General features: G+C 53.6%; 1 protein-coding gene across 3 annotated transcripts; it reads right to left on the reverse strand.

The window, feature by feature from the left end:
• Positions 1–71: 71 nt before the first annotated feature.
• On the reverse strand, positions 72–24,463 carry LOC119109439 (RILP-like protein homolog). Of its 3 annotated transcripts, none has more exons than XM_037233056.1 (10): positions 24,369–24,463; positions 20,620–20,933; positions 18,265–18,403; positions 17,604–17,734; positions 12,634–12,837; positions 12,155–12,321; positions 11,518–11,622; positions 10,969–11,061; positions 5,954–5,966; positions 72–4,023 (listed from the first exon to the last, which is right to left on the reverse strand). In XM_037233056.1, the coding sequence occupies exons 2-10, from the start codon at positions 20,881–20,883 to the stop codon at positions 3,796–3,798; spliced, it is 1,344 nt and encodes a 447-aa protein (XP_037088951.1). In that variant the 5' UTR covers positions 20,884–20,933; positions 24,369–24,463; the 3' UTR covers positions 72–3,795. The 3 variants fall into 3 exon arrangements, with proteins under 3 accessions (XP_037088951.1, XP_037088950.1, XP_037088952.1); XM_037233057.1 differs by having other exon boundaries at positions 3,992–4,023; positions 5,894–5,966; XM_037233055.1 differs by lacking the exon at positions 5,954–5,966.
• Between the last annotated feature and the right edge of the window lie 2,849 nt (positions 24,464–27,312).

A 27,312-nucleotide genomic window follows, 5' to 3' on the forward strand; every position in this document is an offset into this window, starting at 1 on the left:
CGGGTCTGCTTCGCGACTCCACGCGTGTTCGGAGCAGACAGACAGACACAATGTTATATGTGTATATTAAAGATGCTGACAATCAGGCGGCAGTTGGGGTGCGGGCAAAGCGGGCCGACCAACTGGCGTTCGCAGTGATGGGCGCATCTCGGGCAACCAGTCGAAGGTGAGGATTGGGTTCGAGCTTGGCGATGCTATGAGTCACAGCGACCGATAGGCAGGGCATGCTTATCACCGTAGTCACCGCGACCAATCGGGAGAGGGACAGGTTAACGTCACTCGAGACACCTGCCAATCGGAGGCAGGGTAGGCTGCACACCACCAGGCGGTGACTGGCCGAAGGTCAACTAGGACTGACGTCGCCAGACAAAGCGACCAATCGGAGGCAGGGTACAGTGACGTTGGCGACAACAACGACCAAACGGAAGCAGGGCAGACGGACATGGCCGCATCACTGGCGAACATTGACACGGGACAACATTCAGCCGCCACCCCATGCACACCTCTCGAAAACAAGGGACGTCATGAGAACTGCAGAGGCTTACTTGTGCTCATTGCGCGTATGCTCACTGTTGGCCCCGTTCGGTGGTGAATCAATCACGGATCACCACGTGAAATGTGTAGCGAGCCGAGGCACGCGAGTGAAGGTAAAATGCTTCGGTACGCCTCATCGGCGCCACCTCATTTTGAACGAAAGATGACATAGGCATTGGCATGACGTAAGCCCTTCTTCCCGTAATCGTTGTGGTTAAAATGCAAAAATACAAAAATATATTAACCCCGAGTCCCCACTTACTGGAGACAAGTCAATAAGCGCCACATCAACAGCCGCTTCAGGGGCAATGGCGTGACGGGACAGATCGCGGGGTTTTGGGACGCCGCTGTTGACAATGGACCCGTATCGCTACCTCAATCCTACAATGCTAACCGCTTTGGTGACGCAGGGACGCGGGAAACAGGGCGTGGGAAGGGGGGGGGGGGGGCTGAACCTCCCAAACGAACATTGAATATTGACCCTGATGGGCGTTGAGAGGTAAGAAATAACCAACCAAAAATGGCAATCGGCCACGAACCTTCGGACTTTCCGTTGCCTCTGTGGTACTGGCATCTTTCACATCGTTGTAATGCGCAACTTGAGCTGGAGGGACTCCAGCGTGTGGACGCCAGGAGTGCAGACGCTTAGCGCATGTCGTACGTGCTTCTCAAGCTGCCAGAGATGCGCGCACGCGGAGCCCTAGAGGACTGCAAGCCTTGGGTAAACCCGTGGGTACCCATATGAAATAGGCAACGGGCCGCGTTGGGTACAGATTTGGGGAAACTACGGCGTTGGGTAAAAGTATAAGGAAGGCATGTACGAAATGTTAGGGAGATACTTCAACACACAATACATTGTAACATACTGTACTTTTAGCCAGGCTTAGCTCCATTCACACTACCTCAGCGCTTTTCAACACAAAGGAAACTGATGTGAAGGGCTATGAACTTTCTTTCATTGCCTATTTAGAACCAAAGTGACAGCAAAGTGCTGTCGGATGGATACCCGATTGACTTTTCATGGGCGGCGGGTGGAAAAGGCGGGGTGCAAGCTGGATTTCGCAACAAAGAGAAACACTCCAAATTTGAAATTGAAAAACTCATTTTATCGCGCCTGTGGAGCGCCCAGCTTCTCGCATGGCGTATAGCATCACGTGTTTACATCACATTTATTTGAACGTGTTTATCCCAGTTTGCGTCAGCATTCATTCACGTACAACTTAATGCATCACAGTTTGGCAGGGGACGAGGGCACGTGCCCTCCTGAATACATCTTGATATATTTAGCACAATAAGCAGCGGATGGATTGGGCAAAGGAAATCTTATCCGTTAAGGTTCTACCGCGCCCCACGACATGCGCGTATCTCTGCCAGGTTGGGAGCTACAGATTGCGCGCCAACTTCGACACCCCCTCACACCCACAGAGGTCATTCCACCACGTGAAGTTCGCGAAGGGCGACCGCGACCACTCCCGATTGCCGTGTTCTCAGCGACGGGCGGCTGCGACCACACGCTAACGCCGTGTTCTCAGCGAGGGGCGGCTGCGACCACACGCTAACGCCGTGTTCTCAGCGAGGGGCGGCTGCGACCACACCCGATCATCGTGTTCTCAGCGACTCTGACGCGCTTCAGTCATCCCAGTCTCCCTCCCCCCCCCCCCCATTTCAAAAGAGGTGGCCTGCTGGAACTGAGATATCTTACTTGATATGCAGGATACGCATGTGGTACATGTAGGTAAAGCAATGCAACAGCTGCGCATAGTGCCGTTACAACAGCGGGCGGGGCATTGTTAATAAACCAACGCGGGTGTAAATAAATCATGCACGTGTTAACAGAGCTGCATGCATAGACTAGTACACCACTCATTACCCAGGTACGCGACCTACCACAGATCACATTCACAAACGTATCCACAGCGCATTGCGGGGAATGCGTTTTGGCGACTGATGGCCGTTCTCGAGGCCGCGATAGTTGGCTCCACGCGGCGCACAACCGGGGACGACGGCCACACCGCCTCGGGCGACCACAGCAAACTCACCGTGTGGCTCTGGCGCTCACCGCGGTGACGCTACAGAGCGGCTCCGGTGCTCCTCGTGGCGTCACTATAAAGTAACTCAGGTGCTTACCGAGGCGCCAGAGAGTAACCAACGTGCTCACAGAGCCAGTCCTCGCAGCAGCGCCAGGGAATAACTGGCGCTCCCGGCGGCGCTAAAGAATAACTGGCGCTCCCGGTGGCGCCAGATAATGGCCGGTAATCACGGCGGAGCCACAGAAGCATTCTGTTGTTGACAATGGCGCCAGCACGGCTCGGCGCTCACAAATGCGCCAGAGAAAAACTATGGCACCCACCGCGGCACCCGAGGAGGTCCGTCTACGCCGGTGGCAGCGGCGGCGGTCTTCTAGCCTGTCGCGGCCACGGCCGTAGCGTGGCACCCTACCTCGCTCGCCTCCTCGCCGGCGGGCGGCCCACAACTACGCTACGTTCGGGACCGACGTCCGCGCAACACGCGAGACACGAACAACAGATCTAGCCGACTACCGCTACAACCTAGCAAAGCCAACTGGCACTGACAGCGTGGGGTGGGCCGACCAGCTCGACAAACACACACGCACGTACGCACGCACGCACGCACGCACGCACGCACGCACACACACACACACACACACACACACACACGCACGCACGGATCGCCGGCGGCAGGGGCCGCAGGCAGATATGCAGCCGAACGAGCAGGACCAACCGACCCCGCTTGCGTCTGGTCTGTTTTTGCAGACCAGACTAGCAATGCAGACTAGCAATGCTTTGCAACTGCAGACTAGCAATGCTTGGCGACGGCGCTAAGTGGGTTCAGATCGACATCACAGCTCAATATAAAGAGCACACTTCCGTGCGACCGAAGGCGACTGAATAGCAAACATGGCGCGTGGATGAACACAGGCGTACACGCTTGGTCAGGATTGCAACTCACGGGGCGTGCTGGTACAGGAAATAGCAAAGGTCTATAGCGTCAAACGATCGATTGACTAATACATGTGGACTAAAACTACCGACGCGAGCAGCTAAAGCTAATGCTGCGCTTTGACACTTAATGGCCTCGTTTATCGCGCGAATGCACACACAAGGCAAAGCCTCTGCACTAGCACCGAAATGTTGCGAAACTGACGCGTTCTAACACACTGACTAAAATAAATATCTCGCACACGGTCGCATATAGATCATAGCTTCTCGTGGCGATCACCACACGTCATGATCATCTGGTTCAGTAAAAACAGCTGCCCACTGTCCACGCCCGGCCCGGCGAGTGGCCTGCACGCGCCGGAGACCGGGCCGCTGGCCTGGCCAGGGTACGGGCCGTGTCAGTGGCGGCCGGCCCGGGCCGGTGATGGCACCGGGCGGCCCTCCGACGGCAGGACCGGGCGAGAGCGAGAGCGCGCGCGGCACGCTGGTGCGCCGCGGCTGGCTCTCGCCGCCGAATAGACGGCGGAAGCTGCAACAGGACGGGCAGCGCGCGTCAGTGGCCTGGCTTCGAGCGCGCGCGCGCGCGCGCCGACAGCGGCCCCACCCCGGTGGTAACGTAGCCCTCCCAATCGACTAGGGGGAGAGGCTAAGTCAGATGTGTGGTCCGAGTTGTCGACTGCTGTCTGCTGTACATATGCGATTCAAGCACGGGTTCTTACAGCAGCTGTACGGCAACGCACACCAGTAAAGACTAGATGCCACACAATCCAGCTGTTATTTTCAGGGTTACGGATACTAAATCACATTGAATAAGCAAGAATAAATGCAATACTATTGAGGCATATAGAGAAATGAGATGCTGTTCGAGCAGATTGAATGCAAACAGACGCATTAAAAGCCTGCGCAGCCAGGGGTGCGAATGCTGTTTGTATGCGTGCGACACTGAACACCGACAGCTAAAACAAATGTGTAAAATACAGAAAGAACTCAGCATAAAGGCATGCGCAAAACCGGAAATAAATCAATACTTTCCCTTCGTTTCAGGTACCTAATTCCTTCACTCATTCATGCATTCCTCTCCCTCCTATTCATTCCTTCATTCGTGCGCCTAGCTGCACCGGGCAGCGATTACTTTCCCCAAAAGCAACATATCCTTATCACGAGTCAGACGTTACTGCCGATGTGGCAGGAGATTTAAAACCGACACTTAGCTGGTTCCTGATCATTCCGAGCGTCGCCCTCTGCCACAGACCGGCGCCGCACGGCCCACACCGCAGACCTGCACCGCACGAACCAGCACCCGTACCGTCTGAACCCACGCCTGTACCGTCCGAATCCACACCTGTACCGTCCGAATCCAGACTTGTACCGTCCGAACCCGCGCCAGAGTCGGCCGGGACGCGTAAACGGGTTCACTGAACCCACACTGGAACCCTCTGAACCCGACAGTCCACCGCCATACCAACTCGTGCATACACACGTTGGAACCCCCTGAACTCGACGGTCCATCGCCATACCAGCTCGTGCATACACATGTTCACTACTGCCGAACCAGCGCTCGAGCGCACCGACCCCACAGCGGTACCCAGCACCGTCAGAAGTACCCGGACTGGCCGCCCCGGACGACCCACCCCAGCTGGAGCGAGTCGGCGCGCGCCTGGCCGACGGCGCGCGCCCGGCCGGCGGCCGCCTGCCAGCGGGCGCGGCGCGTCACATCCTCCAGCCGGCCGCCCAGTGACGACCACCTGCAGCGGCCGCGAGGTCAGGGCAGCGGGACGGGCACGGTAAGGGCCCGGAGCGAGGGAGGAGAGGCCCGGCAGAGAGACACAGGACAAGACCCGATTGCCGTCGACACCGAGGACAGGTATGCAGCAGGGGGTTCGGGACAGAAGACCATCCTCAGACCAGGTATTCCCCCGCGCTTCTACAGTTTTCGCTGTGAGCTGTATATGTGGTGTTTTAAGTGGGCGAGAAACGCTACAATCTACCGCTTTACCACAGTCGGCTTTGGACGCCATAAGTTCGCCTAGCATAAACCACCTCACCGGCAAGGCACTGCCTAACCGTAACTTCCTGGACAACGCAACGAACAAAACGCATCATATTTGCAATTCAACGATGGTGCAATAATACGAGAAAGATGTGTAACTTAAAAGAGACGAGCGGAAAGAGATACAACACAACCAATTGTGCCATGCCCACATCAAGCACCGGCTGCGCGAAGCTACCAGCCGCGCTCCAGCGATCTCCGGGAGGGAACGGAGGCGGCTGAGCGCGCCGGCCCGATCGGCGGCGGTCACATCGACGCGCCGCGGCGGGCACCGGCCGCCGGGACGGCCGAGCAGGCGGTTGCACACACTGGCAACGGCACGACGCCCGCGGGCGGGCGCGCGGCTGACCTCTCACGCGAACGGCAGCCGATCAGCGACCGCCTGGGTCGACTCCAGCGCGCGGCGTACCTGGCGCATGATGCTGCAACACCGGCGCGGGCGCGCGACCGTCACAGCGCCGCTCGGCACGCTCCAGTTCGCTCGCGAGCCAGCCGTCCAGCCATCACATCGTCCAATGACGGTCACCGGACAAAAAGTCAAAAGCCGGGAAGTCAAAGGATAAAAAGCCAAATGAAATGAAGTTAAATGACAAGATGTCAAAAGAGAAAAATTAAACGCAAAAAGTCCAATAGGCAGCGTTAAAAGGGTTACAAGTTAAATGGATAAAAAGACAGACGGCAAAAAGCCATAAGGACAAGCCCAATGCTAAAAAGTCAACATATAAAAGTCAAATGTAAAACGTCACGTGGGGTAAAAGCCAAAAGGGATAGAGACCGCTCGAATAAGTCTTCCCAATCGTCCCCCACTTCCTCCACTTACAGTAAAAAGGGGAAAAAGACGAGTCTAAATCCAAGTCAACATGAAAGAGGTATCTGGAAGCCCTCAAGCAAATAAGCTAACAAAAACCTCGTCCATTGCGAGGGGCACTTTCAGTTCACATTCCGGACACTCAAAGGTCTCAGGAAAGCCACGACGCCTCTGCGTTTCATTTACTTTCAGGCTAGGTCTCCTTTATATTTCAGTATCGCCCCTTGCACGCCTGCAGGGGCCCTTTAGTTGCTGGTGTGGTCAGGGATGGCACAGCAGGGAGGGGCAAGAGGGCAGCTACCCACCCCATCATGGCACTAGTAGACCCAAATTCCTGTTCATGAGACCCTTTCTGCATCAAGTCGTGAATTTTCCTGAGTCTTCTTTACTTAATGTATCGACTCACAGAGTGAATGCAAAACTGCGTAGCTAATTCCATCTCAGTGCCTGCTCATACCATTGCGATTTTTAAAACTTTTGACAAGATAGCCTTTACAATGTTAGTACCTGCGTACCGTATGTATAAAATTGCTGTTTTTTGTACTTTCATCATCTCAGTAACCTAACAAATTGTGTTGCATATGCCTTCCCAAACTCCAAATGACCGAGAAATGCAAAACGCACTTTCTCGAAATTAGGGAGAAACATGGCACATTTCTGAGGAGTTAAAACACAAAATGGTGATACAACTGGTACGCAGGTTCCCTTGTCTTCTTTCCGCCAGCTCAGGAGACCCATTAGATAGCCTCGCCCAGGAAGTTCTTCTACGAGGAGGCTCCCTTTTGTCTAGAGGGCCCGAAACCACCTGAAAAAGTTTTCCCCCATTCCAAAATACGTGACACCGCTCGTTGCGGGAATGCTCTTTTATCACCATGGTTTCCTATGGTTGAATGGATCTGAAGCAGACAAGCTAAAAGCCTCACATCGCCCCCCCCCCCCCGGCCTGGTCTTCAGTTTCTCGAACTTTGGGAACAAAGTGGGCCAAACCTGGGGAGAAACCTATTTGTTGGCATATTGTGGAGTAGCCTGGGCCATTTTTTTTACTGTACCCCACCACACATTCATTTTGAGAAACTACGCCGCTGTCCTTACCATCATACGAGAGGGCCCTTTTTCGATCAAATGTGGGACACAGTCTATGCTCCTTTCGCACAGTCACAAAGCCGATAAATGGCTTGTTCCACTGGCTGAGGAGGGCGCGCTTCATCCCCTTTTTCCCCTCCCCGCGAACACCTGACCAGAGGCCCTTGGTGGGTTTGAAACCCTGTGAAAGCCAGAAAAGATGATTTTTATAGCCTGTTTGGCTAATGTCCATCTTACGTGTATCCGTTTCAACGCTTTGTTATCTGGCTTTTTTTACTTTCATTCTGTTTAGACTATTTGACCTTTATCGCTTCTGACTTTTTGGCTGTTTGACTGTTTGCATTCGACTTTCATCCTTTTGACCTTTTGCCCTTTGACTTTTTGTATCTTGGACTTATTGTCTTTAAGCCCTTTTTGCATTTGACTTTTGTCCTCATGGACATTTTACCCTTTGATATTTTGCTTTTCCTTTCGACTTGCTTTCCTTGTGACTTTTTGTCCTATACCTCCCAATGGCAAACGGCCAACGCCGACCTGCGACGCTCGGTCCAACGGCCGCCACCAATCACAGCTCGATGGTACGACGGTCGGAGCAATGTCCGGCGCTGGGATTGGTCTGAGGCCGGGCCGTAACCAATCACAGCGAGGCGACGAACGACGGCCGGCCAATGTGCGACCAATCACACCCCGGCAACACATGAGCCTCAAGGTCGTGCGGTATGATTGGCTACAAGCCGTATCGACAGAGCAGCTGCCAATTACAGTCCAAAGACACCACCGTCGGGTACTGTGATTGGTCGACGATTGTGCCGACCGAAAAATCGCCAATCGTAGCCCAACGCACATCGGCACGCGTCCGTGTCCAATACCGTTATTGGCCGGCGGACGTTCCGACCGCGCGCAGTTTTGATTGGGATGTCGTGAGCGCTTCGTAGCTATATCGAATGAAAAATGCAGCGCAGCTCATGCATTACGGAAGCCTCCCACGTGTGGTGCAAACTAGAGTAGGCACCGTAGGGCCATGCTCTGTCCCCCTTCCCCAAACAACTTGGACGCGGTTCCTACGGTAGTGCTTTGCGCCTGTCTCTGCTGCTTTCGTTATTTACGCAAAACAACATGTCACGGAAAAACAGTTACACACAAACAGCAGAAATGCAACCAAATTCCATGAATGGCGACCGCCCTTCAAGCGCGCATAATCAAGCAATTTATTGAAGCGAAATGGATTTGACCAAGGCACGCTCGCATGCCGGTGACATGGTTCAGTTTTTTCACAACGATCGACCCACACCCTGAATTCTGACTAATGCTTTATATCGACAAAGTCATCACGTTACACGCTGCCGTTTTCTATCCTGCCACATGGTGGCCCACTCATTTACAACATAACGCTGACGACTTCGCCGCTACCAAATAATGACATTTGCGTCTCCTTTATGGGGCTACAAGAGCGCATTAGACACCTGAGGCAATGTTCTACTGACCAATCTACTGACCAATCTAACGCCGGTTGACGCCCTGAAAAACTTCATAACAGTGGCCATGAAACGTCACAGAACAGCAAACAAATATTTGTCTTTTCTGAATATTCAGATAGCATTCCTCGGAAACTCCGTAAACGGGCGCGTGATTTCTTAATGTTTAAACTTTGCAGAAGTGTTACAGTGCAAACAAAACTCAGCAAAAATAAAAATACTGGACGAGCCAGGTGAGCATGGCGCAGCCTACATCTTTCACCCGTTAACGGTTTTAGAAGGCCGGGTACCTTCAAGCTTCAACAGTCTTATGTCACGTGATGCTGGTGACTTGCGAGCGAGGGAAATACACAGCTTGGGCGAGCTATTTTGAGGTTAGGGCTTCGGGTAGCTAACCGGCAAATATCTGCAATATTTGGACTGAAAAATTGGGGAAAACACGACGTTGAGCGTTCCACGCACAGTACCACCTGAAGAAGCATAACACGTATGACTGCACATGACGAAGAGTGTCTACCACCACGCGCGGGACGTGTCTACATAGGAGGATAAACGAGACAACTCCACATGGAGAAATAATCCTTAAACGTTCGAAGAGTGGACCTATCAGCGGGGAGAAGCGCTATTCAGCAGTTCCGACAGGGTGAATGTATGTACACATGGACGCAGAGCTGCTCAGCGGTTCAAACGAAGCACGCCACGTAGGTGCAGAAACACTCCTACGCAGCAGACTGAACGGTGTGATCACGCAGAGACTTCCCTCAGTACAAGCGGGCGCAGACGGCCTCCCCGTAACGCACTCTCTTCGACGGGACGGGTGTGAGGCAAACGTGGTACGACTCCACTAGCAGAGCCAAGGGTGGCACTTTCTAAAATCGGTGGGTGGGGGGATGAGCCAATATAGCTGACCTGATCTACCCCAAATCCTTATTTCTCCAAGATTTCGGTCACTCCTTGGCACTTGTGTTCTCCAAGGCAACTACGACAGGTTTAATAGGTTCCCAAATTGTTTTGATGTTGCGGAATGACATCCTATTTGAAGCCGATGTGACAGTGAAACGTTTGGGTACCCGACACCAGGTGAGCAGCCTGCTTGAGATGTGCTCGAAAAGGTTGTCGTTTCTTAGCGCCTTGACCCCGGTCGTGGCAGTTATTTGGGCTTAGGGGCACGTCGCCGACATAGGTTATTTCGCGTCCGACCCGCTTCACACCTGCCATCGCGGCCCGTGAGATGATGGCAACAAAATCCGCCATTAGACCAAACCGTAGTCCGCATGCCTGTCACACTGTTTGGGGAAGGGGACAGGGTATTTTACACAGGGGGACAGGGTACCACGACAGCCTAAGCCTCGTGTAGTCGTGGGAATATGCATGGATTGGTTGGCAGTTCCCGTTATTTCCAACCCTCCGTATCGACACAACAGAAACGACGGTCGCATGGTGGCAAGCGAAGGTGGTGGTACTGTCTGATATTGCTTGCAGGCGGGGGGCCGGATAGGCCGCCCCGTCCCGACACAGGGGCAATGCAAGGACACTCTGCATCACACGGCGTGCACGATGCATGCGCGCGCCCCATACAGAGCTCAGTCACCGCATGGGAACCCCGCAGGGGACCGACGCCAGCGGCTGGTACCAAACGACAGTCCAGCTACTTTCTACACGGGCCCGCTGAGAGCTCCAAGCAGTCTGCGCAACGCGTCGCCCCTGTGCCGACTCGCAGCATCTTCTGCAGTCACATGATCACGAGTAGCTGCCGGGGTTGGCAGGCCGAACCCAGCCGCCCGGGACCCGGACCTAAGACCACCGGCGGCCGGTCCGGTCCGTCCGCCAGGGCAGGCCGAGCCCACCCGCCCAGGACCCGGATCCAAGACCACCCACGGCTGGTCCGGTCCGTCCGCCAGGGCGGGCCGAACCCCACCCCCCAGGATCTGGACCCAAGACCACCGGCGGTCGGTCCGGTCTGTACGCCAGGGGCCGCAGTGCCTCCGGCGCCGCCCTGAGCGGCGCGGCCGGGTGCGGCGCGCCGCTCGCTGCCCGCCAACTGCTCAGAATACTCACAGACGGCGGATTCCCGACTCGGAGCGTTTCCAGGGCGCGTCGTCCGGGTCCTGCGGCAGCGGCCCGTGCACCGGCAGGTCCTCCTCGCTCACCCTGCAGGTGGACGCACCGGCGCTCGCTCAGGCCGGACGGCCGCGCACGAGGGCCGGCGGTACTGGCTCGGCCCGAAACTGACCGCCCGCGCAACACTGGGAGCACTATCCGTGCCCAAGGGCACATGGCCGGGGACAGGTGTGAAATGGGACAGCAGCTCCTATATAAATAGACAGGGAGATCGTGGTGCTTTACAGAACTGATACTCAGCCCGCCACACGAAGTCTCCCCCTGTCCCGTCAAGCGAAAACGCTCTTGTGCAATGTAAATAGTTGTTTGTAAACCCAATGACACCAACAAGTCCAAAACAGTGATACTTCTAACGATACACTCAGTCAAACGCGCGATTCGAGCAGTCGCTAACAGTCCGACACGTGCGCCCTGCCGCGAGCGTCTCTTGGTTGACTCCCAGCCCAGCGGTACCTCAGACCACCACGACCACACGACAGCACTGACTTTTGCTGGTCGAGCTCGTTCTGCAGCGATGGCGGCGAGCTGAGGTCCGAGCTGGAGAAGCTATCCAGGTCGTCGCTGGGCGGACACAGGATGGAGCTCTTCGACCTGCCGCCGCCAGGGACGCGTCAGCCACTGGTCCGGCGGATCCGTGGGCCCGCCTCGCCACATCACGGTCATGGTGAGCCCCTGACCCCGAGCTACCTGAGCTGGTCTGAAGCTCCCTGTGTCCAGTGCGGAGGGTCTGTGCAGGGTCAGACAGTGGTACCCACGTGTCCGGCGCGGAGGGGCAGTACGGGGTCAGACAGTGGTACCCACGTGTCCAGCGCGGAGGGCCGGTACAGGGTCAGACAGTGGTACCCACGTGTCCAGCGCGGAGGGCCGGTACAGGGTCAGACAGTGGTACCCACGTGTTCAGTGTGGAGGGCCGGTACAGGGTCAGACAGTGGAACCCACGTGTCCAGCGCGGAGGGTCGGTGCAGTGACAGACAGTGGTACCCACGTGTTCAGCGTGGAGGGCCGGTACAGGGTCAGACAGTGGTACCCACGTGTCCAGCGTGAAGGGCCGGTACAGGGTCAGACAGTGGTACCCACGTGTTCAGCGTGGAGGGCCGGTACAGGGTCAGACAGTGGTACCCACGTGTCCAGCGCGGAGGGCCGGTACAGGGTCAGCTCGTCCTGCAGGTCCGAGAGGCGCGCCTTCAGCTCGTTGCGCTCGTTAAGGATGTCGCGCAGCTCGCTGAACGTGAAGCGCGGCCGAGCCGGGTCGTCCCGGTCGTACACCACCTTGTTCTGCTGGCTCGTGTCCTGCGACGGCCGCGGCAGCGTTCACGACAGGCGCGCGGCCAGAGGTCACCCGCGCGCGCACACGGCGGCTGCCACCGGCCTCTGCGACGGGCCACAGGGCCTGCGCAGTCCAGCCCAGCCGCAAACTCATGTCTAGCTGTCCAGTTAGCAGGAGCCGCCACGAGCCCAGGCGGACCACACGAGCATGCACGCCAGCTGTTCCTCTTTCAAAGCTCCGCACACCAAATAACCAGATTAACACGTCACACTGTTCCGATTCTACGCATTTATGTACCGGTGGCAGCATTAACCGTTCACGGAATAACATCTCACCACAGATTGAGACAGATCCAGGTTTTCCTTCTGAGCGGTGCCAAGCTGCTGACGCAGTCCTGTCATCTGTCGGCGGACGTCGGTAAGCTCGACCTCCAACAGTGTCCGCTCCTCGTTGAGCTGGCGCTGCTGCCCGGAGGCGACGCGCTGTCGCCGCTTCTGCTCCCGCACCTGCTTCTTCAGGCGGTCCATGTCCGACTGTAACTACACAGAACACACACGGGCACTGACGAGAGAAAACCCGCGCTGCCAGCCAATACCTGAACGCTCTCCCCGATGCAACAGAACGATCGACACAAATCAGTGATGTCGGTCAACAGCAATTTGTTTTCGGTCACTGTACGAGCATATCGTTGTCATGACCACAAAAAATGTATTTTTGACGTCGATATCAGCAGAGCAGCCGAAGCACCCAGCGCGAGGCTCGTGGTCATGTGCATTCATGTTCACGTACTACTCGGGGGGGGGGGGGGGGAGGGAGACGCCATGGTCAACACCATGGAATGGATGACGCATCGGATCGACTCTGGACATGTCGTCATCGTCACCCAGGTATGCCTAAGTCGAACTCTCGACATCCTTAACCGCGACGTCCACCCGACCAGGCCGCAGTGACACGGCATCGATCCTCGATGGTTTCAAAGTTACCTTGATGGACGGCGGCAGGTGGTGACAGGTGGTTCACTATCCCTTCCCTTGCCCTGCCGTGTCCCTCAGGGGTTCCCGTTGGGCCCAATGCTCTTCAGCATTATCACGAACGACCTTCCATGCGACCTGTCTCACGGGCGTCTGGTTTCATACGCCGACGATACCCACCTCCTCGACTCCGCCCACCCCGACCACTTGTCCACCCTAAAATCCCGACAGGAGGAAACCATCCCTGTCCTCCAATCTGGCTTCACTGCTAATTCTCTGAAGATGAGCTTCATCAAGATCACGCTTCTTCTAGTCGGCACGCCCAGGCCATCAAAAACCCTCATCCTTCCATCTTAACATCTCCAGCTTAAAATTAGCCGCCTCACCGTTCGTGAAGATGATAGCGGTGACTATCGCTCATACCCTATCCAAGGAGGGGCACATATCCAAATTAGTCAAAAAGTGCAACTCCATCCTGTCTTGTCTACAAAGATTCGTCACCATTTCTTGCCCGCAGCTCGCAAACTCATTATCCAGGCCCATGTTTCACCCATATCCTGTACTGCCTCTCAGCCTGGGGCGGGGCCGCCGCCTGCTGTCTGGGCCAGGTGCAAAAATTCGTGAATTTCGCGGCCAGGATCGCCTCGGAAGCGCAGGGTCAAAATTATATTTCAACGGTCGTGAGGTCACATGGCTGGCGCAGCATGAGTGACCTCGCTACGCGCCGCGTCCGCACTGGCGCCTTCAGGGCCCGAAATGACTCCCGTGCCTCGGTGGCGGTCCGGTCGCTGTTCACCCTCGGACCGCTGTGAGTGAGCGCATCACGAGTTCGGCAGCTGGCCGCCGCTTTGGAGATGCCCCCTTTACGGCCGTCTATGTCGCGTAGGGTGTTTTCATATCGGCCAGCCTCGTGCTGGAACCACCTGCCGCCGGCCGTTATGACCTCCCGGAACCGTGCTGTGTTCATGTCTCAACTTGACCAATGTCAAAAGAGCGGTATGGTTGACTTTGTGGGCCTTTCTCAAGCTCTTGACGTGTTTGCGTCATTGCCGCATCTTCGTTTTTATCGTGCAGCTTGTAACCCACAGACGCGAATCAAATCTTAAGCTAAACGTATGGAATGCTCCGCAGTAAATACATGACAACGTGAAAGGATTAAGTAACCGCCTAGAAGTACAGCTACCATTCATAATTTGGATCTCACCATTTGGATCTTGACGCAAAATGTGTCCTTGTCGTTACAACAGCCACCAAAACATTTTCAAGATTTCGGTTGCGTCAGAGCGACAGTTCCAGATTTATTTAAAGGGAGTGTATTCCAAAATTATATGGGGTTTTGAACTGAAATGGCCAGGCCTGAAGAGCTTTCGGTGCTGTTCACAATCCTGCCCTTCTTAAGACCTAAGTACCGCTAGTTTCTGAGATACACACTCGCGAAATGGGGAAAGGCATATTGGTATATTGGTAAACAAAGGTATATTGGGGAGAGTATTTCAAAGTCACCCTGGCATTCATAACGTAATAATAACGTCATTAAATCCTGCTATTCCATAAGCCATGCAGCGACCAAGGCCGAGAAAAATGTAATGGTCGAGCCGTTTATGTCTGGCGTTCGTGAGCACGATTTCAAGACGTAACGACCATCAACTGGCTCTCAATCAGTGTTGTGCAATATGTGATGACGTAAAAAAACAATGACGCATTGAGGCGCATTTTTACTTAACAGAAAATCGTGCTATTTGGGGCAGTTTTTTCACTTAAAAACACCAATAGTTATAAGCGAGCATGCTTCGCCGTCATATCTGATGCTTGGAATATCTTCAAATGTGAAACATTCATTTAAAAGTCATTTTGGTGAAATCTCATACCAAGGGTGTCTTTACAGACGTACAAGTTCACGAAAAATTACATTTGTGCAAAATTGGCCACGTTAAGCTTGAAAAGGCATGACAAGCTTTAATCGCCTACTTTATCACATTGCTGGACAAAAGTATCCATGCTTAAGGTTACGACAGCGTAAGGTCAATCGGCGCGTGCTGCTTAATCTCCGTCCCCCCGCTGCTGAGCATGGCGTCTGAGCCGCCACGCTGCAATCGATGACAGTGCTGCTCTGACGTCAGCAAGGCAGCCTGGCCTCTTTACCAGAGGGATTCTGAAGCTTTATAAGAGGGCTTGGATTTCCTCCGCTATGGCCGCAAATGCGCGTGATAGCTGCTCTCTGCACTCAAGCTCTGATTACACCGATCAGAGATATAATCCCCGTCCCTAGGGCACTGTGGTTGGAGCGCCAGTCTCTGCACTCAAGCTCTGATTACATCGATCAGAGATATGATCCCAGTCCCTGTGGCACGGTGGTTAGAGCGCCAGTCTCTGCTCTCAGCGAGCGGCGGACGCAACGGGTTCGGGACGCAATACCTGCACTGAATTCCAGTCCGACCTAAAGCGGCGCGTTCACCCAAACCCATAACACTCCGCCACCGGACGTCCGTGTCACGTGTCACGGCACGGCACATCCACTACACCCGGCACTGCCTGACTATCTGACGGGGCAAACTGGTTCCACGGCTCCGACCACCCAGGTGCCGGGGCGAGCCCTCACGCAGCGGGCCGTGATGTGTGCTGACTCTGATCCCGGCGATACTCCAGCCGACTCCCGTAGCCAGCTTTACTTCTCGCACAACTGTGGCTGAACTTCAAGGTAATCGACATCACATAGACATCAGCGAGACTCTTCGGCTATATGACCACTCTTGGTCGGTGCAAGATGCTGGGTGAACTGAAGTGATAATTTCCCTTCCATTCGAATGCCTAATTGTGATTTTGACCACACAACAGTAAATATGACAACAATTCGTGGAATTCGCCAAACTATTTTCTAGTTCAAAATTTAGAAGGTAGGCCACTACTGTCAATCGCGATTTAATTGGATACGCGCACGACGCATCCCAAAGGGAATCGTTGTGGCGCATTAAACGGCGCAAGGCCACGCCATGGCATGAATCATTTGTATGGGTGAGTTAAGAACGAGTTCATGAACTCATTGCCAAAATAACATTTCACACACGAATAATGCCAAAAATGGATTAATTGCGTTTGTGTGGGTTCAATTATACATTTAGCACATTTCACCAAGATAACATTTAGCACACAAATAATTCCAAAAAATGACTTAATTGCGTTTGTGTGGGTTCAACCATACATTTGGTACATTTTACATGTGCTACCACGCAGCTTTCAGTCGTCAAAGGCATCCATGCCGCGTGCCTTCTCCGAAATACCCGACGTAGTATCTGCTGAGCTAATCCACGCGACGACGTGCATCGCGTTCCCTTCACAAAAACATGTAGCCAAGCTTAAGCAAGAGTTCTATGTACAGCTCTGTCGCCCAGACAGCCGCGTTAAAGAACATGGGTCAAAATCTAAGATGAACGTGCGTTGTACGGGCAATAGTGCGCCTGTCGCAGAACTCACTGGTCGTGAATACCACAACCCGCCAGCTCCCTCCCTCCCCCTCCCGCAACAGCCCTTTCCCCGTGCCCCACCTAAGCAGAATAAAGCCGGAGTCCCCGCAGCCGGCCAAAGTGGCGCACCGGCCGTGTCTGGGTCCGCATGCTGTCCGCCAGCCCAGGCTGCCGCTAGGTTAAGCCGGGCTGCCGCTGGGTCCAGCCCGGGGCTGCCGCTAGGTCCAGCCGGGCTGCCGCTAGGTCCAGCCGGGCCGCCGCTAGGTCCAGCCGGGCTGCCGCTAGGTCCAGCCGGGCTGCCGCTGGGTCCAGCCCGGGGCTGCCGCTAGGCCCAGCCAGGCTGCCGATAGGTCCAGCCGGGCTGCCGCTAGGTCCAGCCCGGGGCTGCCGCTAGGTCAAGCCGGGCTGCCGCTAGGTCCAGCCCGGGCCTGCCGCTAGGTCCAGCCGGGCTGCCGCTAGGTCCAGTCAGGCTGCCGCTAGGTCCAGCCGGGCTGCCGCTAGGTCCAGCCGGGCTGCCCGCTAGGGTTCCAGCCCGGGGGCTGCCGCTAGGTCCAGCCAGGGCTGTCCCGCTAGGCTCAAGCCAGGCTGCCGATAGGTCCAGCCGGGCCGCCACTAGGTCCAGCAGGGCTGCCGCTAGGTCCAGCCGGGCTGCCGCTAGGTCCAGCCGGGCTGCCGCTAGGTCCAGCCGGGCTGCCGCTAGGTCCAGCCAGGCTGCCGATAGGTCCAGCCGGGCCGCCACTAGGTCCAGCCGGGCTGCCGCTAGGTCCAGCCGGCTGGCGCTAGGTCCAGCCCGCTCCTCGCCACGCCGAGCGCCGGCCGGCCGGTAGCGCCGGCGTTGCGGGGAAGGCCGGTGCCCCGGCGACGCAGTCCTACCTTCTCCACCTGGGAGTTCTGCTCGTGCAGCTGGGCGTCCTTGACGGACAGGTCCTCCTTCTGGCGATCAATGACGGCCTTGAGGCTCATCAGAACCTTCAGGTCGGTCTCTGATTCGTCGGCTTCCGGCCCTGGCAAGGAGTGTACATTCAGTCACCACAGTCTGGTAAGAAAGCCATGGATACGAACGATGGCCTACACGTCATCGTGCCGACCAATGAATGCGACGAAGGCCGTGTGCATGCTTTAAACCGAGCGCACAGCTACGGGAACCCATGCTAATACATCTGACGCATTCCATCACGTGCATCCGACGACCATGTCATGTAAGTGAACGACTAACGCAGCAGTGTGTGTTGCTAAGCTATAGTCCACTGCCTCCGCTTTCGTAAGGTCAGGTGCGCAGGCAGCGGACATTCACCAATGCTCAGGCGAAGGTCCATGCCAGTCGTGTCCATGTCGACCAGCGGTACATTAGCCACTGTCTGATCTGTTTCCCAATCAGCAGGTGCGCTAGGCGTCTCATCGGAACGCATCGGTGACGGGTCATGTAATGGTCTGGTTCCCACCAACCAGCAGAGCACTGCTCGCTGGTCTGGTCCGTGCGAATCGGCAGAGCATGGCGCACTGGCCTGGCCCAGCAACATCGAGCGTTACGCACTGGTCTGTTCGGGCGCGTCGCCGTTCCTCTCCGCCTCGCGCCGCTCCACCATCCTCCGGTTCTCCGTCTGCAGATCCGTCACCATGGTAACCAGCTTCTGCGTCTCCTCGCGCGTCCGCTCCTCAAACTCCTCCAGCTCCTGGGTGCGGCGAAACACGCGGTCAGTGACACCATCGAGGCTGTGTCCGCGGCACAGCGCCGCGGGCGTCCAGGTCGCCGACCTACTCCAGCTCTGAACGCGCTGTACCTACCACCGGCCGACTCACGGCCAACTGACGGCAACACATTTCAGGCCGCGAGGTCTGGGGTTCGAGCCCACTTCCTGCTTTGTTTTCGCTTCTCGCTCTGCAACCTTCCCGAGAAATCGTGGCGCCAATGACCGCAATTCTCAAGTATGCATTGTCAAATAGCCGGCGACGCTGCGGTTGATAGAGTTACGTGGGTCACTACTCGAAAAAACCTTGAAATCATATTGATGAAGCGCACATTACCGCTGTCAATGAGTCAGGCTGTGACTTCATCTTTTGCTACCTGGCGTATGAGGCGTGTTTGTATCATTAGGACTTTACGACGCACTCAGCTGCTGAGGCTGTATGGTGACACTTGCCTCTAACCCAGGCAGGAAGGTCAGGCACTACGGGAAACCGAAACCCATACCTCTGGTTCCTCAGATGCGCAGTAGTTAACGCAGACGCGTTACCCACTTTATTATCGGCACCCCTTGGCGTTTGTGGCGAGCTGGGGTCATTCTGCATCATTTTACATGAGGAGTGATACGAGCACGTGGTCGCCATGGGGTGCAGAGCACACAAACCATCAGGGAACCAGCGGATCATGGAGGCCAACGACGAGGGAGTTGGGGCACAAACGGGTGGAAATCACAACGGCTCCACCTGTGCCTTCCCCTCACCCCCTCCCACACTGATTGCTCAGCACACGTGTTGCCACAGTCGCCCACGATTCGTCACACACGAGGGCGCGACGGAAGCCAGAGGTACATTTCCGATGGAGTTACGCAAAATGGCGCGCCGATCCTGGTGCGCACAGCTCAACATGGCGCCAAACAAAACAAGGCCGCAAGCTGTCCACGCAGCAGCCAGGGGTGGGCTCAGGGCATCTGTCGCGTCAGTCCTGTCAGAGGGCATCACAGCGCGAAGACCAGCCATGCATGCAGGGCGTGGAGTCACGGCTGTCACGAGATCACGGCTGCACCACAAAGTGGAAGCTGAACGGAAGTTAAGTTAGGCTCCGCCAAGTTACGTTTGGTTCGGCTAGGAAAAAAGCAAGTGCGGGTTGGTGTCTAACATCTGGCGCTTCTGCTATCAAGCACAGAAATCGTTTGTTTCTGACGATAAAAATGACATGCGACGATACGCATAACGGATTGGTGCCACGGTGGGAAATAATCGCCTGGCACTTCTTGTCCCGGATCTCATCACATCCGAGGATGGTGATGAGGCATATGCTGGTCAAATTACCGCCCATGTGAGGTACGTTTATTTTGGGCGAGTCCCGTGCGTTCTTGAGTCTATGGTCTTTTCGGTGATTCGCATGCACATTCGGGATATTTCCACAAACGCCGAGCGCGACCACGCTGTTAGCTGCTCACCAAAACACACATCAGAACGCACGAACATAGACCTCATCACTTTCCATGCGTGCCGAGTGATCGCGAGCTCGTGACATGGACCGCACGAGCAGCCAGCTGTAGGTGCACCCATTAAAAAAAAATACAGGGGAATGCAACGCACGTCATCGCGTCCCTTTAACGGGGTGCCAGCGACCGCGATGGCCAAACAAACGCACAGGAGCTATGGCGTATACCAACACTACGGGCATGATAAAAGGCCCCAACCAGACTTCCAGCTGAGAACAACTGACGGCCACAATATACTGCAGCCAGAGCAGCGACGTCAGGAAGCGCAAGCACTGGTGCCAAGATGTGCTCTTGACAAAGAACTTTTATGCTCGAAAATAATAAAAAGTATTTTCAATGCTGCATTCATAACTTCAATATGCCTCAAAAAGCAAACTTGCCACTCTGAAGTGCCAAACTGCAAACAATTATACAGGTGCGCTTGGTATCATGTTCCTAAAATGTACGCTGGGAGTGATGCTAAAATGTAATTTGTCCCCTCAAGCCCTGAGCCACCACACCACCCACAACAACCAAAACTTTAGCATGGCAAGAAACAAGCCGCTCCCCGCCGTCCCGTCGTTCGCATCGCCCCGCAGACCTCTACGCCGTCCAGCGTCCTCCTCCCCCCTCCCCTCCCTCCCCTCCCCTCCCCTCCCCTCCCCTCCCCTCCCCTCCCCCCCCCCCCCCGGAGCGTCTCTGGCTGCCTCGGCACCCACCTTCTCGAAGCGGCGCCGCTCGGCGGCGCGCTCGGCCTTCTCGGCCTCCAGCCGCTCCACAGTCTTGCGCAGCTCATGAAGCGCAGCGCCCTCCTGCTCGCGCTGCAGCGACAGCCGCTCCAGCTGCTCCAGCGCCTGGATCACCTTGGGCACCAGGCTGGTGAGCGCGCCGGCGCCGAACGTGTCGATGATCGTCTCGAACTCGCGGCCGATCTCCGTGGCGATCTCATACACGTCGACAGGCTTGAGCGCACGTGCCGCCATGGCGGCCGGCCGACAGGACCCGTGTGGCACTATTGGTCACCCACCTTCTCCTGGAGCGGGGTACACGCTGGTTAGCATGGGGAGTGAACAGCAGCACTGCAGTTTGTTTGCCTGTTTTGTAATGTATTTTGGGTGCACAAAGCAGGCTGACACTGAATGTGACATGTGACAAGACTCAAGCCAGGTCTGTGTTTGGTGAGAAGATCCTTACCCCCAATATCAGAGACTTTTTGTATGATTTCCAGTATTGTCAGATTCAAATGGACACACACACACACGCGCGCACACACACACACGCACACACACACACACACACGCACCGCACACGCACGCCCACGCACACGCACGCACACGCACACGCACACGCACACGCACACGCACAGCACACGCACCGCACACACACCCCCCCACACCACACACACACACACACACCACACACAACACACACACACACACAACACAGATATTATATATATATATATATATATATATATATATATATATACAGCTAAAAAAGTAAAGCCTGAATTCATCACAGTATTTTAGCCTACTGTAAGTGAAAGACCAGTATCTGACCAACTATGCCATCAGGACAGTATGATTTTGGACAGTACAGTGATAATATGCCTATTTTTCACCCTGAGACTTAATGCGCATTTCAATATATAGATACTTTCACAAAAGCTACAACTGAAAATGAAAAGTAAGAAAAGGTCATAAGTTTTCCAGCATATCAATGAATCAAAATATGTCAACTATGCGACAACAGCTTATGAAACACAGTGACAAAGCCAATTCTGCTCCTTCCATATGCTCTTAACCTCCCTTATAAGATTTGGAAAGGACATCAAAATACATGGAGCAGCAAGGCATGGAACAATTTTGTATTCTTAACAATTCTGCCGTCCAAAGTCATAAACACGTAACTAACATGTTCATCGAAATGGAGTTATTAGTATCATTTAATTCGTCTCGACGAGGCGCACATTTTGATCAAGTAAAATGAGCATGTTCATTATTTTAAAAATAATTAAAAAGGGATATAAGGTTGGTAGATTCGCGTATGAGTAGTGCCTGTAAGGTTTTCCAAGGACAGAAACGAGTAACTGACACGTATCTGTGAAACGCTAGCCTAAATGGTTTCCATGCGCTCCGTTTTCCGAGTCAAAAACGCGTATCCGTTTACATACGCGATTTTGTCACCGACGATCAGCGACATTACTGTGTCAAAAGCGCGTATCTGCGAAGTGACGCGTTTTTGCCATTGGGAGCCGTTGTAAATTGAGCAGTTATGCGTTTTTGCCATAGGAAAATGTTTGTTTCTTCAAGATGTTTCCAAATCCTGCAAATACGCGCATCTTCACAGCGGAGGTGCTGCGGCCATACACGTGCGTTGCAGTCTTTTTCGTTCAAAACACAGGCAGATGGATAGAATGGGAATGAGCGATGCTCTCTAGGATCGTTTTTTAATAAAGACCGTGAACCGAGCTTCGGTATGTTTATACCATGGGTCTTGACCGTGGTTATTTATCATTAAGAACCTACCGCCATTCTTTCATGCACAATGGGTACACTTGTCACCATGTCTGATGCTCTACATCCAGCAAATGCTTCATTTGTACAGAGACGTTCCCCATCCCTGAATTACTTATGAATGAGAATTGGAGACACCCTTCTCTGTTACCGTGGAGCTGTTCAATCGCCCATATGATCCTTAGCAAGTGCATAGGAGAAGAACAATTCACTGGCATTGTTTTTGCCGAGATAAGAGATGTTGCTGAGGCCCTTTTTACAACTGACAGAAACATGTATATTATCAGATATGCGTTTTTGCCCAGATACGCCTTTTTTACTTTGACTACCATTAGGTTTCAATACTGTCTTCCCATGTCAAAAAACATCCTGAAACATCCAAACAAAAACATCCTCCTGAACAATTATGAAATTGCTAGTTACATGTTTTTGACTTTTGATGGCAGAATTGTCTGTCATATAAGAACTGGGAATACTAATCCAGCACCACACACTGCTACTTCTGTTGTCCTAAATCTTGGTGTACAGTAACATACATGACTCATGAACTCAGAGAGCTTGAACACACACACATATTCATATAAATGACTGGGGCCTGGAGGTCCCTAGCTGCAATCTATAGCAGCAGCTAACATTGTGTTCATTCACATGTTGCAAATATTACTCATTCACATGCCACACTCTCCACAGCAAAACATAGAGCATCACAGGCTTCAAACAAGAGACCCTGCATGCCATACAACCTGTAAGGTAATCAGTTTCACAGTGACCCATATATCAGATCAAAGTAGCATAGCTGTATGTGGGCAGCAAAATGCCTGGTACTACTGCAGTTACCTAATTATAGCCTGATTGTTGCATTTGACAACAAAAACAGATCATTATGTTAGAATGTTAGAAGGCCTTGAGCTCAAAACAAACCTGTTTTACATTAATATTGCTTATGATAAAATGATCATTTAATCAACATTTCTAGGCAAATGGATGGCTGAATCTTTTGAGAGCAAGACCTTGGTATATGCTTTAGGACTGGCCTACTCATAATGTCCCTTTCCCATCCTTGCACTTTGCCAGGTTTAAATATGGGAGTTAGAAATGATCCTGAAGCTGAAACAAGATCCCAGAGTTCCATTTGCATGAAACTCTATGAAGTTCTAATTCAACTCCTGAAATCCAAGCACATGTCTATGTCATTGTTCACTTTGGTACCTTGCACTGTAATTTTAAACTGTTCATGGACTTATGTTATAACCACACCATACACCATAAATAATAACAAAATGAGAACCTTCTTGGGACACCTGATCATCTTACCTTTAGGAAATAATAATTACAATAGTAATGGCCAGTGTCAGTCAAATGCTGTTCTGTCACACTAATGGCATAGCCACTAATGAGACAAAGGGTTGCAGGGGACTGGGTGGGAAGTTTAGTCAGGCTGATGACAGGCTAGTTTATGTCGGGTTAAGTTAGGTTATGTTCACTGGGTTAGGTATGGTTAGGTTGGTTAGGTTGTTCTTTTACATACTTTCCTTAAAAGGTCATTCCCACTGAGGAATTGTACACAGATTACACCATTAGAGCAATGGTGCTTGTGGGTGAGGCATGTTCCACCCCTGGAGTGCTTCCGTGTAATCTATAGAAATCGTTTAAGTTTGAGGGTAAAAGTGTATATGCACCAATTGCATGATTATCTACCTTTACTGGCATAGGCGAGGCAACTTATGTGCAATCCTCTTTTGTAACATGAGGTGCCTGTAACACGCCTACCTATACCCATGTCTCATGGCAGCGCAATTCTAGTTTAGGTTTTCAGACACCAGCAGACCAGCCTTAGCAGTGCGATTAGCAATTAGCCTTGCCCGTAAGGCTCGGTGTTCCACTCGTGACATCCGACTTTCTGTCATACCATCTGCTGTTACAACTGACCGATCGGTCGCATAGCCACTTACCTTTCAAATGCGGTTAACAGCTGTCAGCCACAATTCTTCCCGGAGCCCGCTGGGTGCCCCCACACGGGCTACTGTACCCCTACCACACGCCCTTGACCCAGGCGACCAGACTGACGCGGGCTGGGCTGCCTCATACCAAGGTCGAGGGGCAAAACCGTCCGGTGATTCACGCTTCATCTTCGCGTAACGTTAACGTGACGTCACTGAAACTGAGACTTTAATGCGCGGCGGGCCACTGGGTGCTGCACTTCAAAATATGCCGTGGGGTAGGGTGTCACTTTCTTAAACCGGTGAGCGATCTTGCCCGAAAAGGCTGACGCAGTCTTCCCTGATGCTGATTTATCTCCGGATTTCCACAACTTTGATGTTATATAAAGACTGATTAATATTTGGTAGATTTAGACTCGTTTTGCTGCGGATGCATATATTCCCATTTCAAATTAAAGGGAGTGTTTCAGCTGAAGTAGCTATTAAGGCTCATTCGGTGCAGTTCACAGCCTTGCACTTCTTAAAATTTAAACCCTCCGAGTTTCTAAGCTACACACCCGCGAACATGTTGAATGAACCAGCTGTGCAAATTTCAGTCACGATTGGCTGTTGCTGTTTCTTTTTATTAAAGCCCTTCCGACCAGAAAATATTATTTTAGGGCTATGGGATGAAGGAGAATGAGAAACAGTGGGGCAGGCCTACATGCGCATTGGGGTGGAGCAACCGCTGAGCGTTAGCTTCGCGCAGGGGACCCCTCTGCGGGGTGGACGCTGGGCGCCCGGTCGGGGGGCCCTCTGGATCCGGGTATGTGAATGCAGGTCCCTCCCCACCCCCAGGGAGCCTCTCGGTCCACTCGTGGCTGAGGCATGCAGCCTGCCCGGACAAGTAGAGCGTCGCGAGGATTTTGGAGCATGCTGTCCCTATTGGATCCGCCACTGGCCCAAGAAGCTTAATAGGTAGGGCCCGACTTCAACAAACTACAAAGGGCCATCCATTCAAATACGAGGTACCCAGGACACAACATGGATGGCCCTGTAGGGATCGAATATGCCAGAGCACGCGAACCGGTGGGGTCACCGACAAGAGCGTAGGGCCCTCTATTCAAATAAGAAGTACTCAGGGCCCAGTGCACGATCGAGACCTTCGAACGATCGAGTGTGCCCAAGCAGTTTATCAACAGGGGTCACGGCAGGACCGTACGGCCCTTCATTCAGGTAAAAAGTACCTAAGACCCAGATGGAGGGTCCCTGAAGGATGGAGATAACCAAGCAGGTTATCAGATGCCCCGACAGAAGCGAAGGGACCTTTATTCAAATATTGAAAACCAAAAGTAAAGGGAACCCGAACAATCCGGTGTGTCTGAGAGCAGGTTGGAGCCGTGACAAGTGTGCAAGGCCCTCTATTCAAATAGGGAGTACCCAAACACCAATTTGGAGCGCCCCGAACGACAGAGCGTGAGCAGTCAGGTTAACAGGTGGGCCCCCGACAGGAGCGCAGGGCCCTGAGCGAGTGCCAGAGAATTGGAAGGGCACTAGACCAGTGAAGAGGGCCCATGAGCTTATCGTGAGTGCGTCAGTAGGTCAACCGAGACCAATGTGAAGGGCCCCTGAGCAACTGAGAACATCCCGGTAGGTCAACACATGAGGCCCCGACTACAGCGTATAAAATCTTTCGGACTTCTGGAAAGAACCGCGGAGGGCTCCTGATAGACAAGGGTGCCCCGGCACGCCAACAGGAAGAGCCCAAGCAGCAGCGCAAGGCTCCTAACAATTGGATCGCCTCGGCAGTTGGATACAATGGGGCCCTGAAACCAACGTAAGGCCTCTGCACAGCGTCGTGACTCGTAAACTACCCCAATCGCCACCCTCTCAATCAGCGAAGAATGGTTTTGTCTATTCGCTGGCCCTTCACTTTTGCTTGCAACTGTTGTGGGTTGCCTGAAAGCTCAAAGATGTCGAATTGTGTCATGATTTGTGTTAAAAACCGCGTCTGTTTGGCCGACTGTGCACCCTTTGGGAAATATATCGGCCACTTCGAGGCTCAAAGGAGGACCGTGGTTACATTCCCTCCCCCTCCCCCCTCTGGGTCCGCCCTGTCTCTGATTAACGTGAAGGCGCGGAGCCCCTCAGACGTGCTCATCTTCCTAAAGACACTGCCGTTCGGGATGGCGGCGGTGGTGATTGTTTTGCCAAGAACGGAGATGACATTTTTTGCGCAATCTGGAATCTTCGGCAGGACAGGCCGGGCTGATATTGGGTGGGACAGGCCATCCACGAGACAGGGCAGAATCCTAACAGGTCCGTTTCTGCAACACCCCTTTCGTTCAGTTGCCCTGTCCGGTTTCGTCCTCTCCGTGCGGTACGACACGGGACAAGACGAGCATCACAGAAGAGAACGTTTACGATGGCCACCCATCCTACGCTGACCTGTCCTGCTCAGACATGCTTTAATCCTCCCCGTATTGTCCCAGCTAGGGTGAGGACGGGTTGGGGCGTGAACTGGCGACGGGACACAGAGCGGGACGGGTATGTGGTCCAAGTAGTTTCATTATTTTGGGTCATATCCTATTGAGTTTCTGTTGAGCCATGCCTAAAAGTTTTCGCACCTTTAGTTCCAGCACAGCTTACCAGAAATACTTCAGTTACAGTTGTTGCCATGCATTTAAAACATAATTAGGTCAGGCAACGATCGGGGCGCATTTTTGCGAGATTGCGGTCAACGCTGGGGGCCGGGTTGTATGATCGTCAATGCTGGAAGATGTTGTTTTAGCTGCTAAAAATTGAAACGTGTGTTCTGATCCCAAATTTCAGATTGTGGGTATAATTGGGTGCCCATTACGTTTCAAAGAAGACTGCATCGCGACACGATGAGTTTCACGCGACGATTGGTTTCGGCACAATTTCATTGACTTAAAACATGGCAGCAGTTTAGTTCGCTTAAATGTTTCGACTGTGT

This window comes from Pollicipes pollicipes, unplaced genomic scaffold (genome assembly GCF_011947565.3).
Source record: "Pollicipes pollicipes isolate AB1234 unplaced genomic scaffold, Ppol_2.1 Scaffold_7231;HRSCAF=8579_pilon_pilon_pilon, whole genome shotgun sequence".
NCBI classification, from domain to species: domain Eukaryota; kingdom Metazoa; phylum Arthropoda; class Thecostraca; order Pollicipedomorpha; family Pollicipedidae; genus Pollicipes; species Pollicipes pollicipes.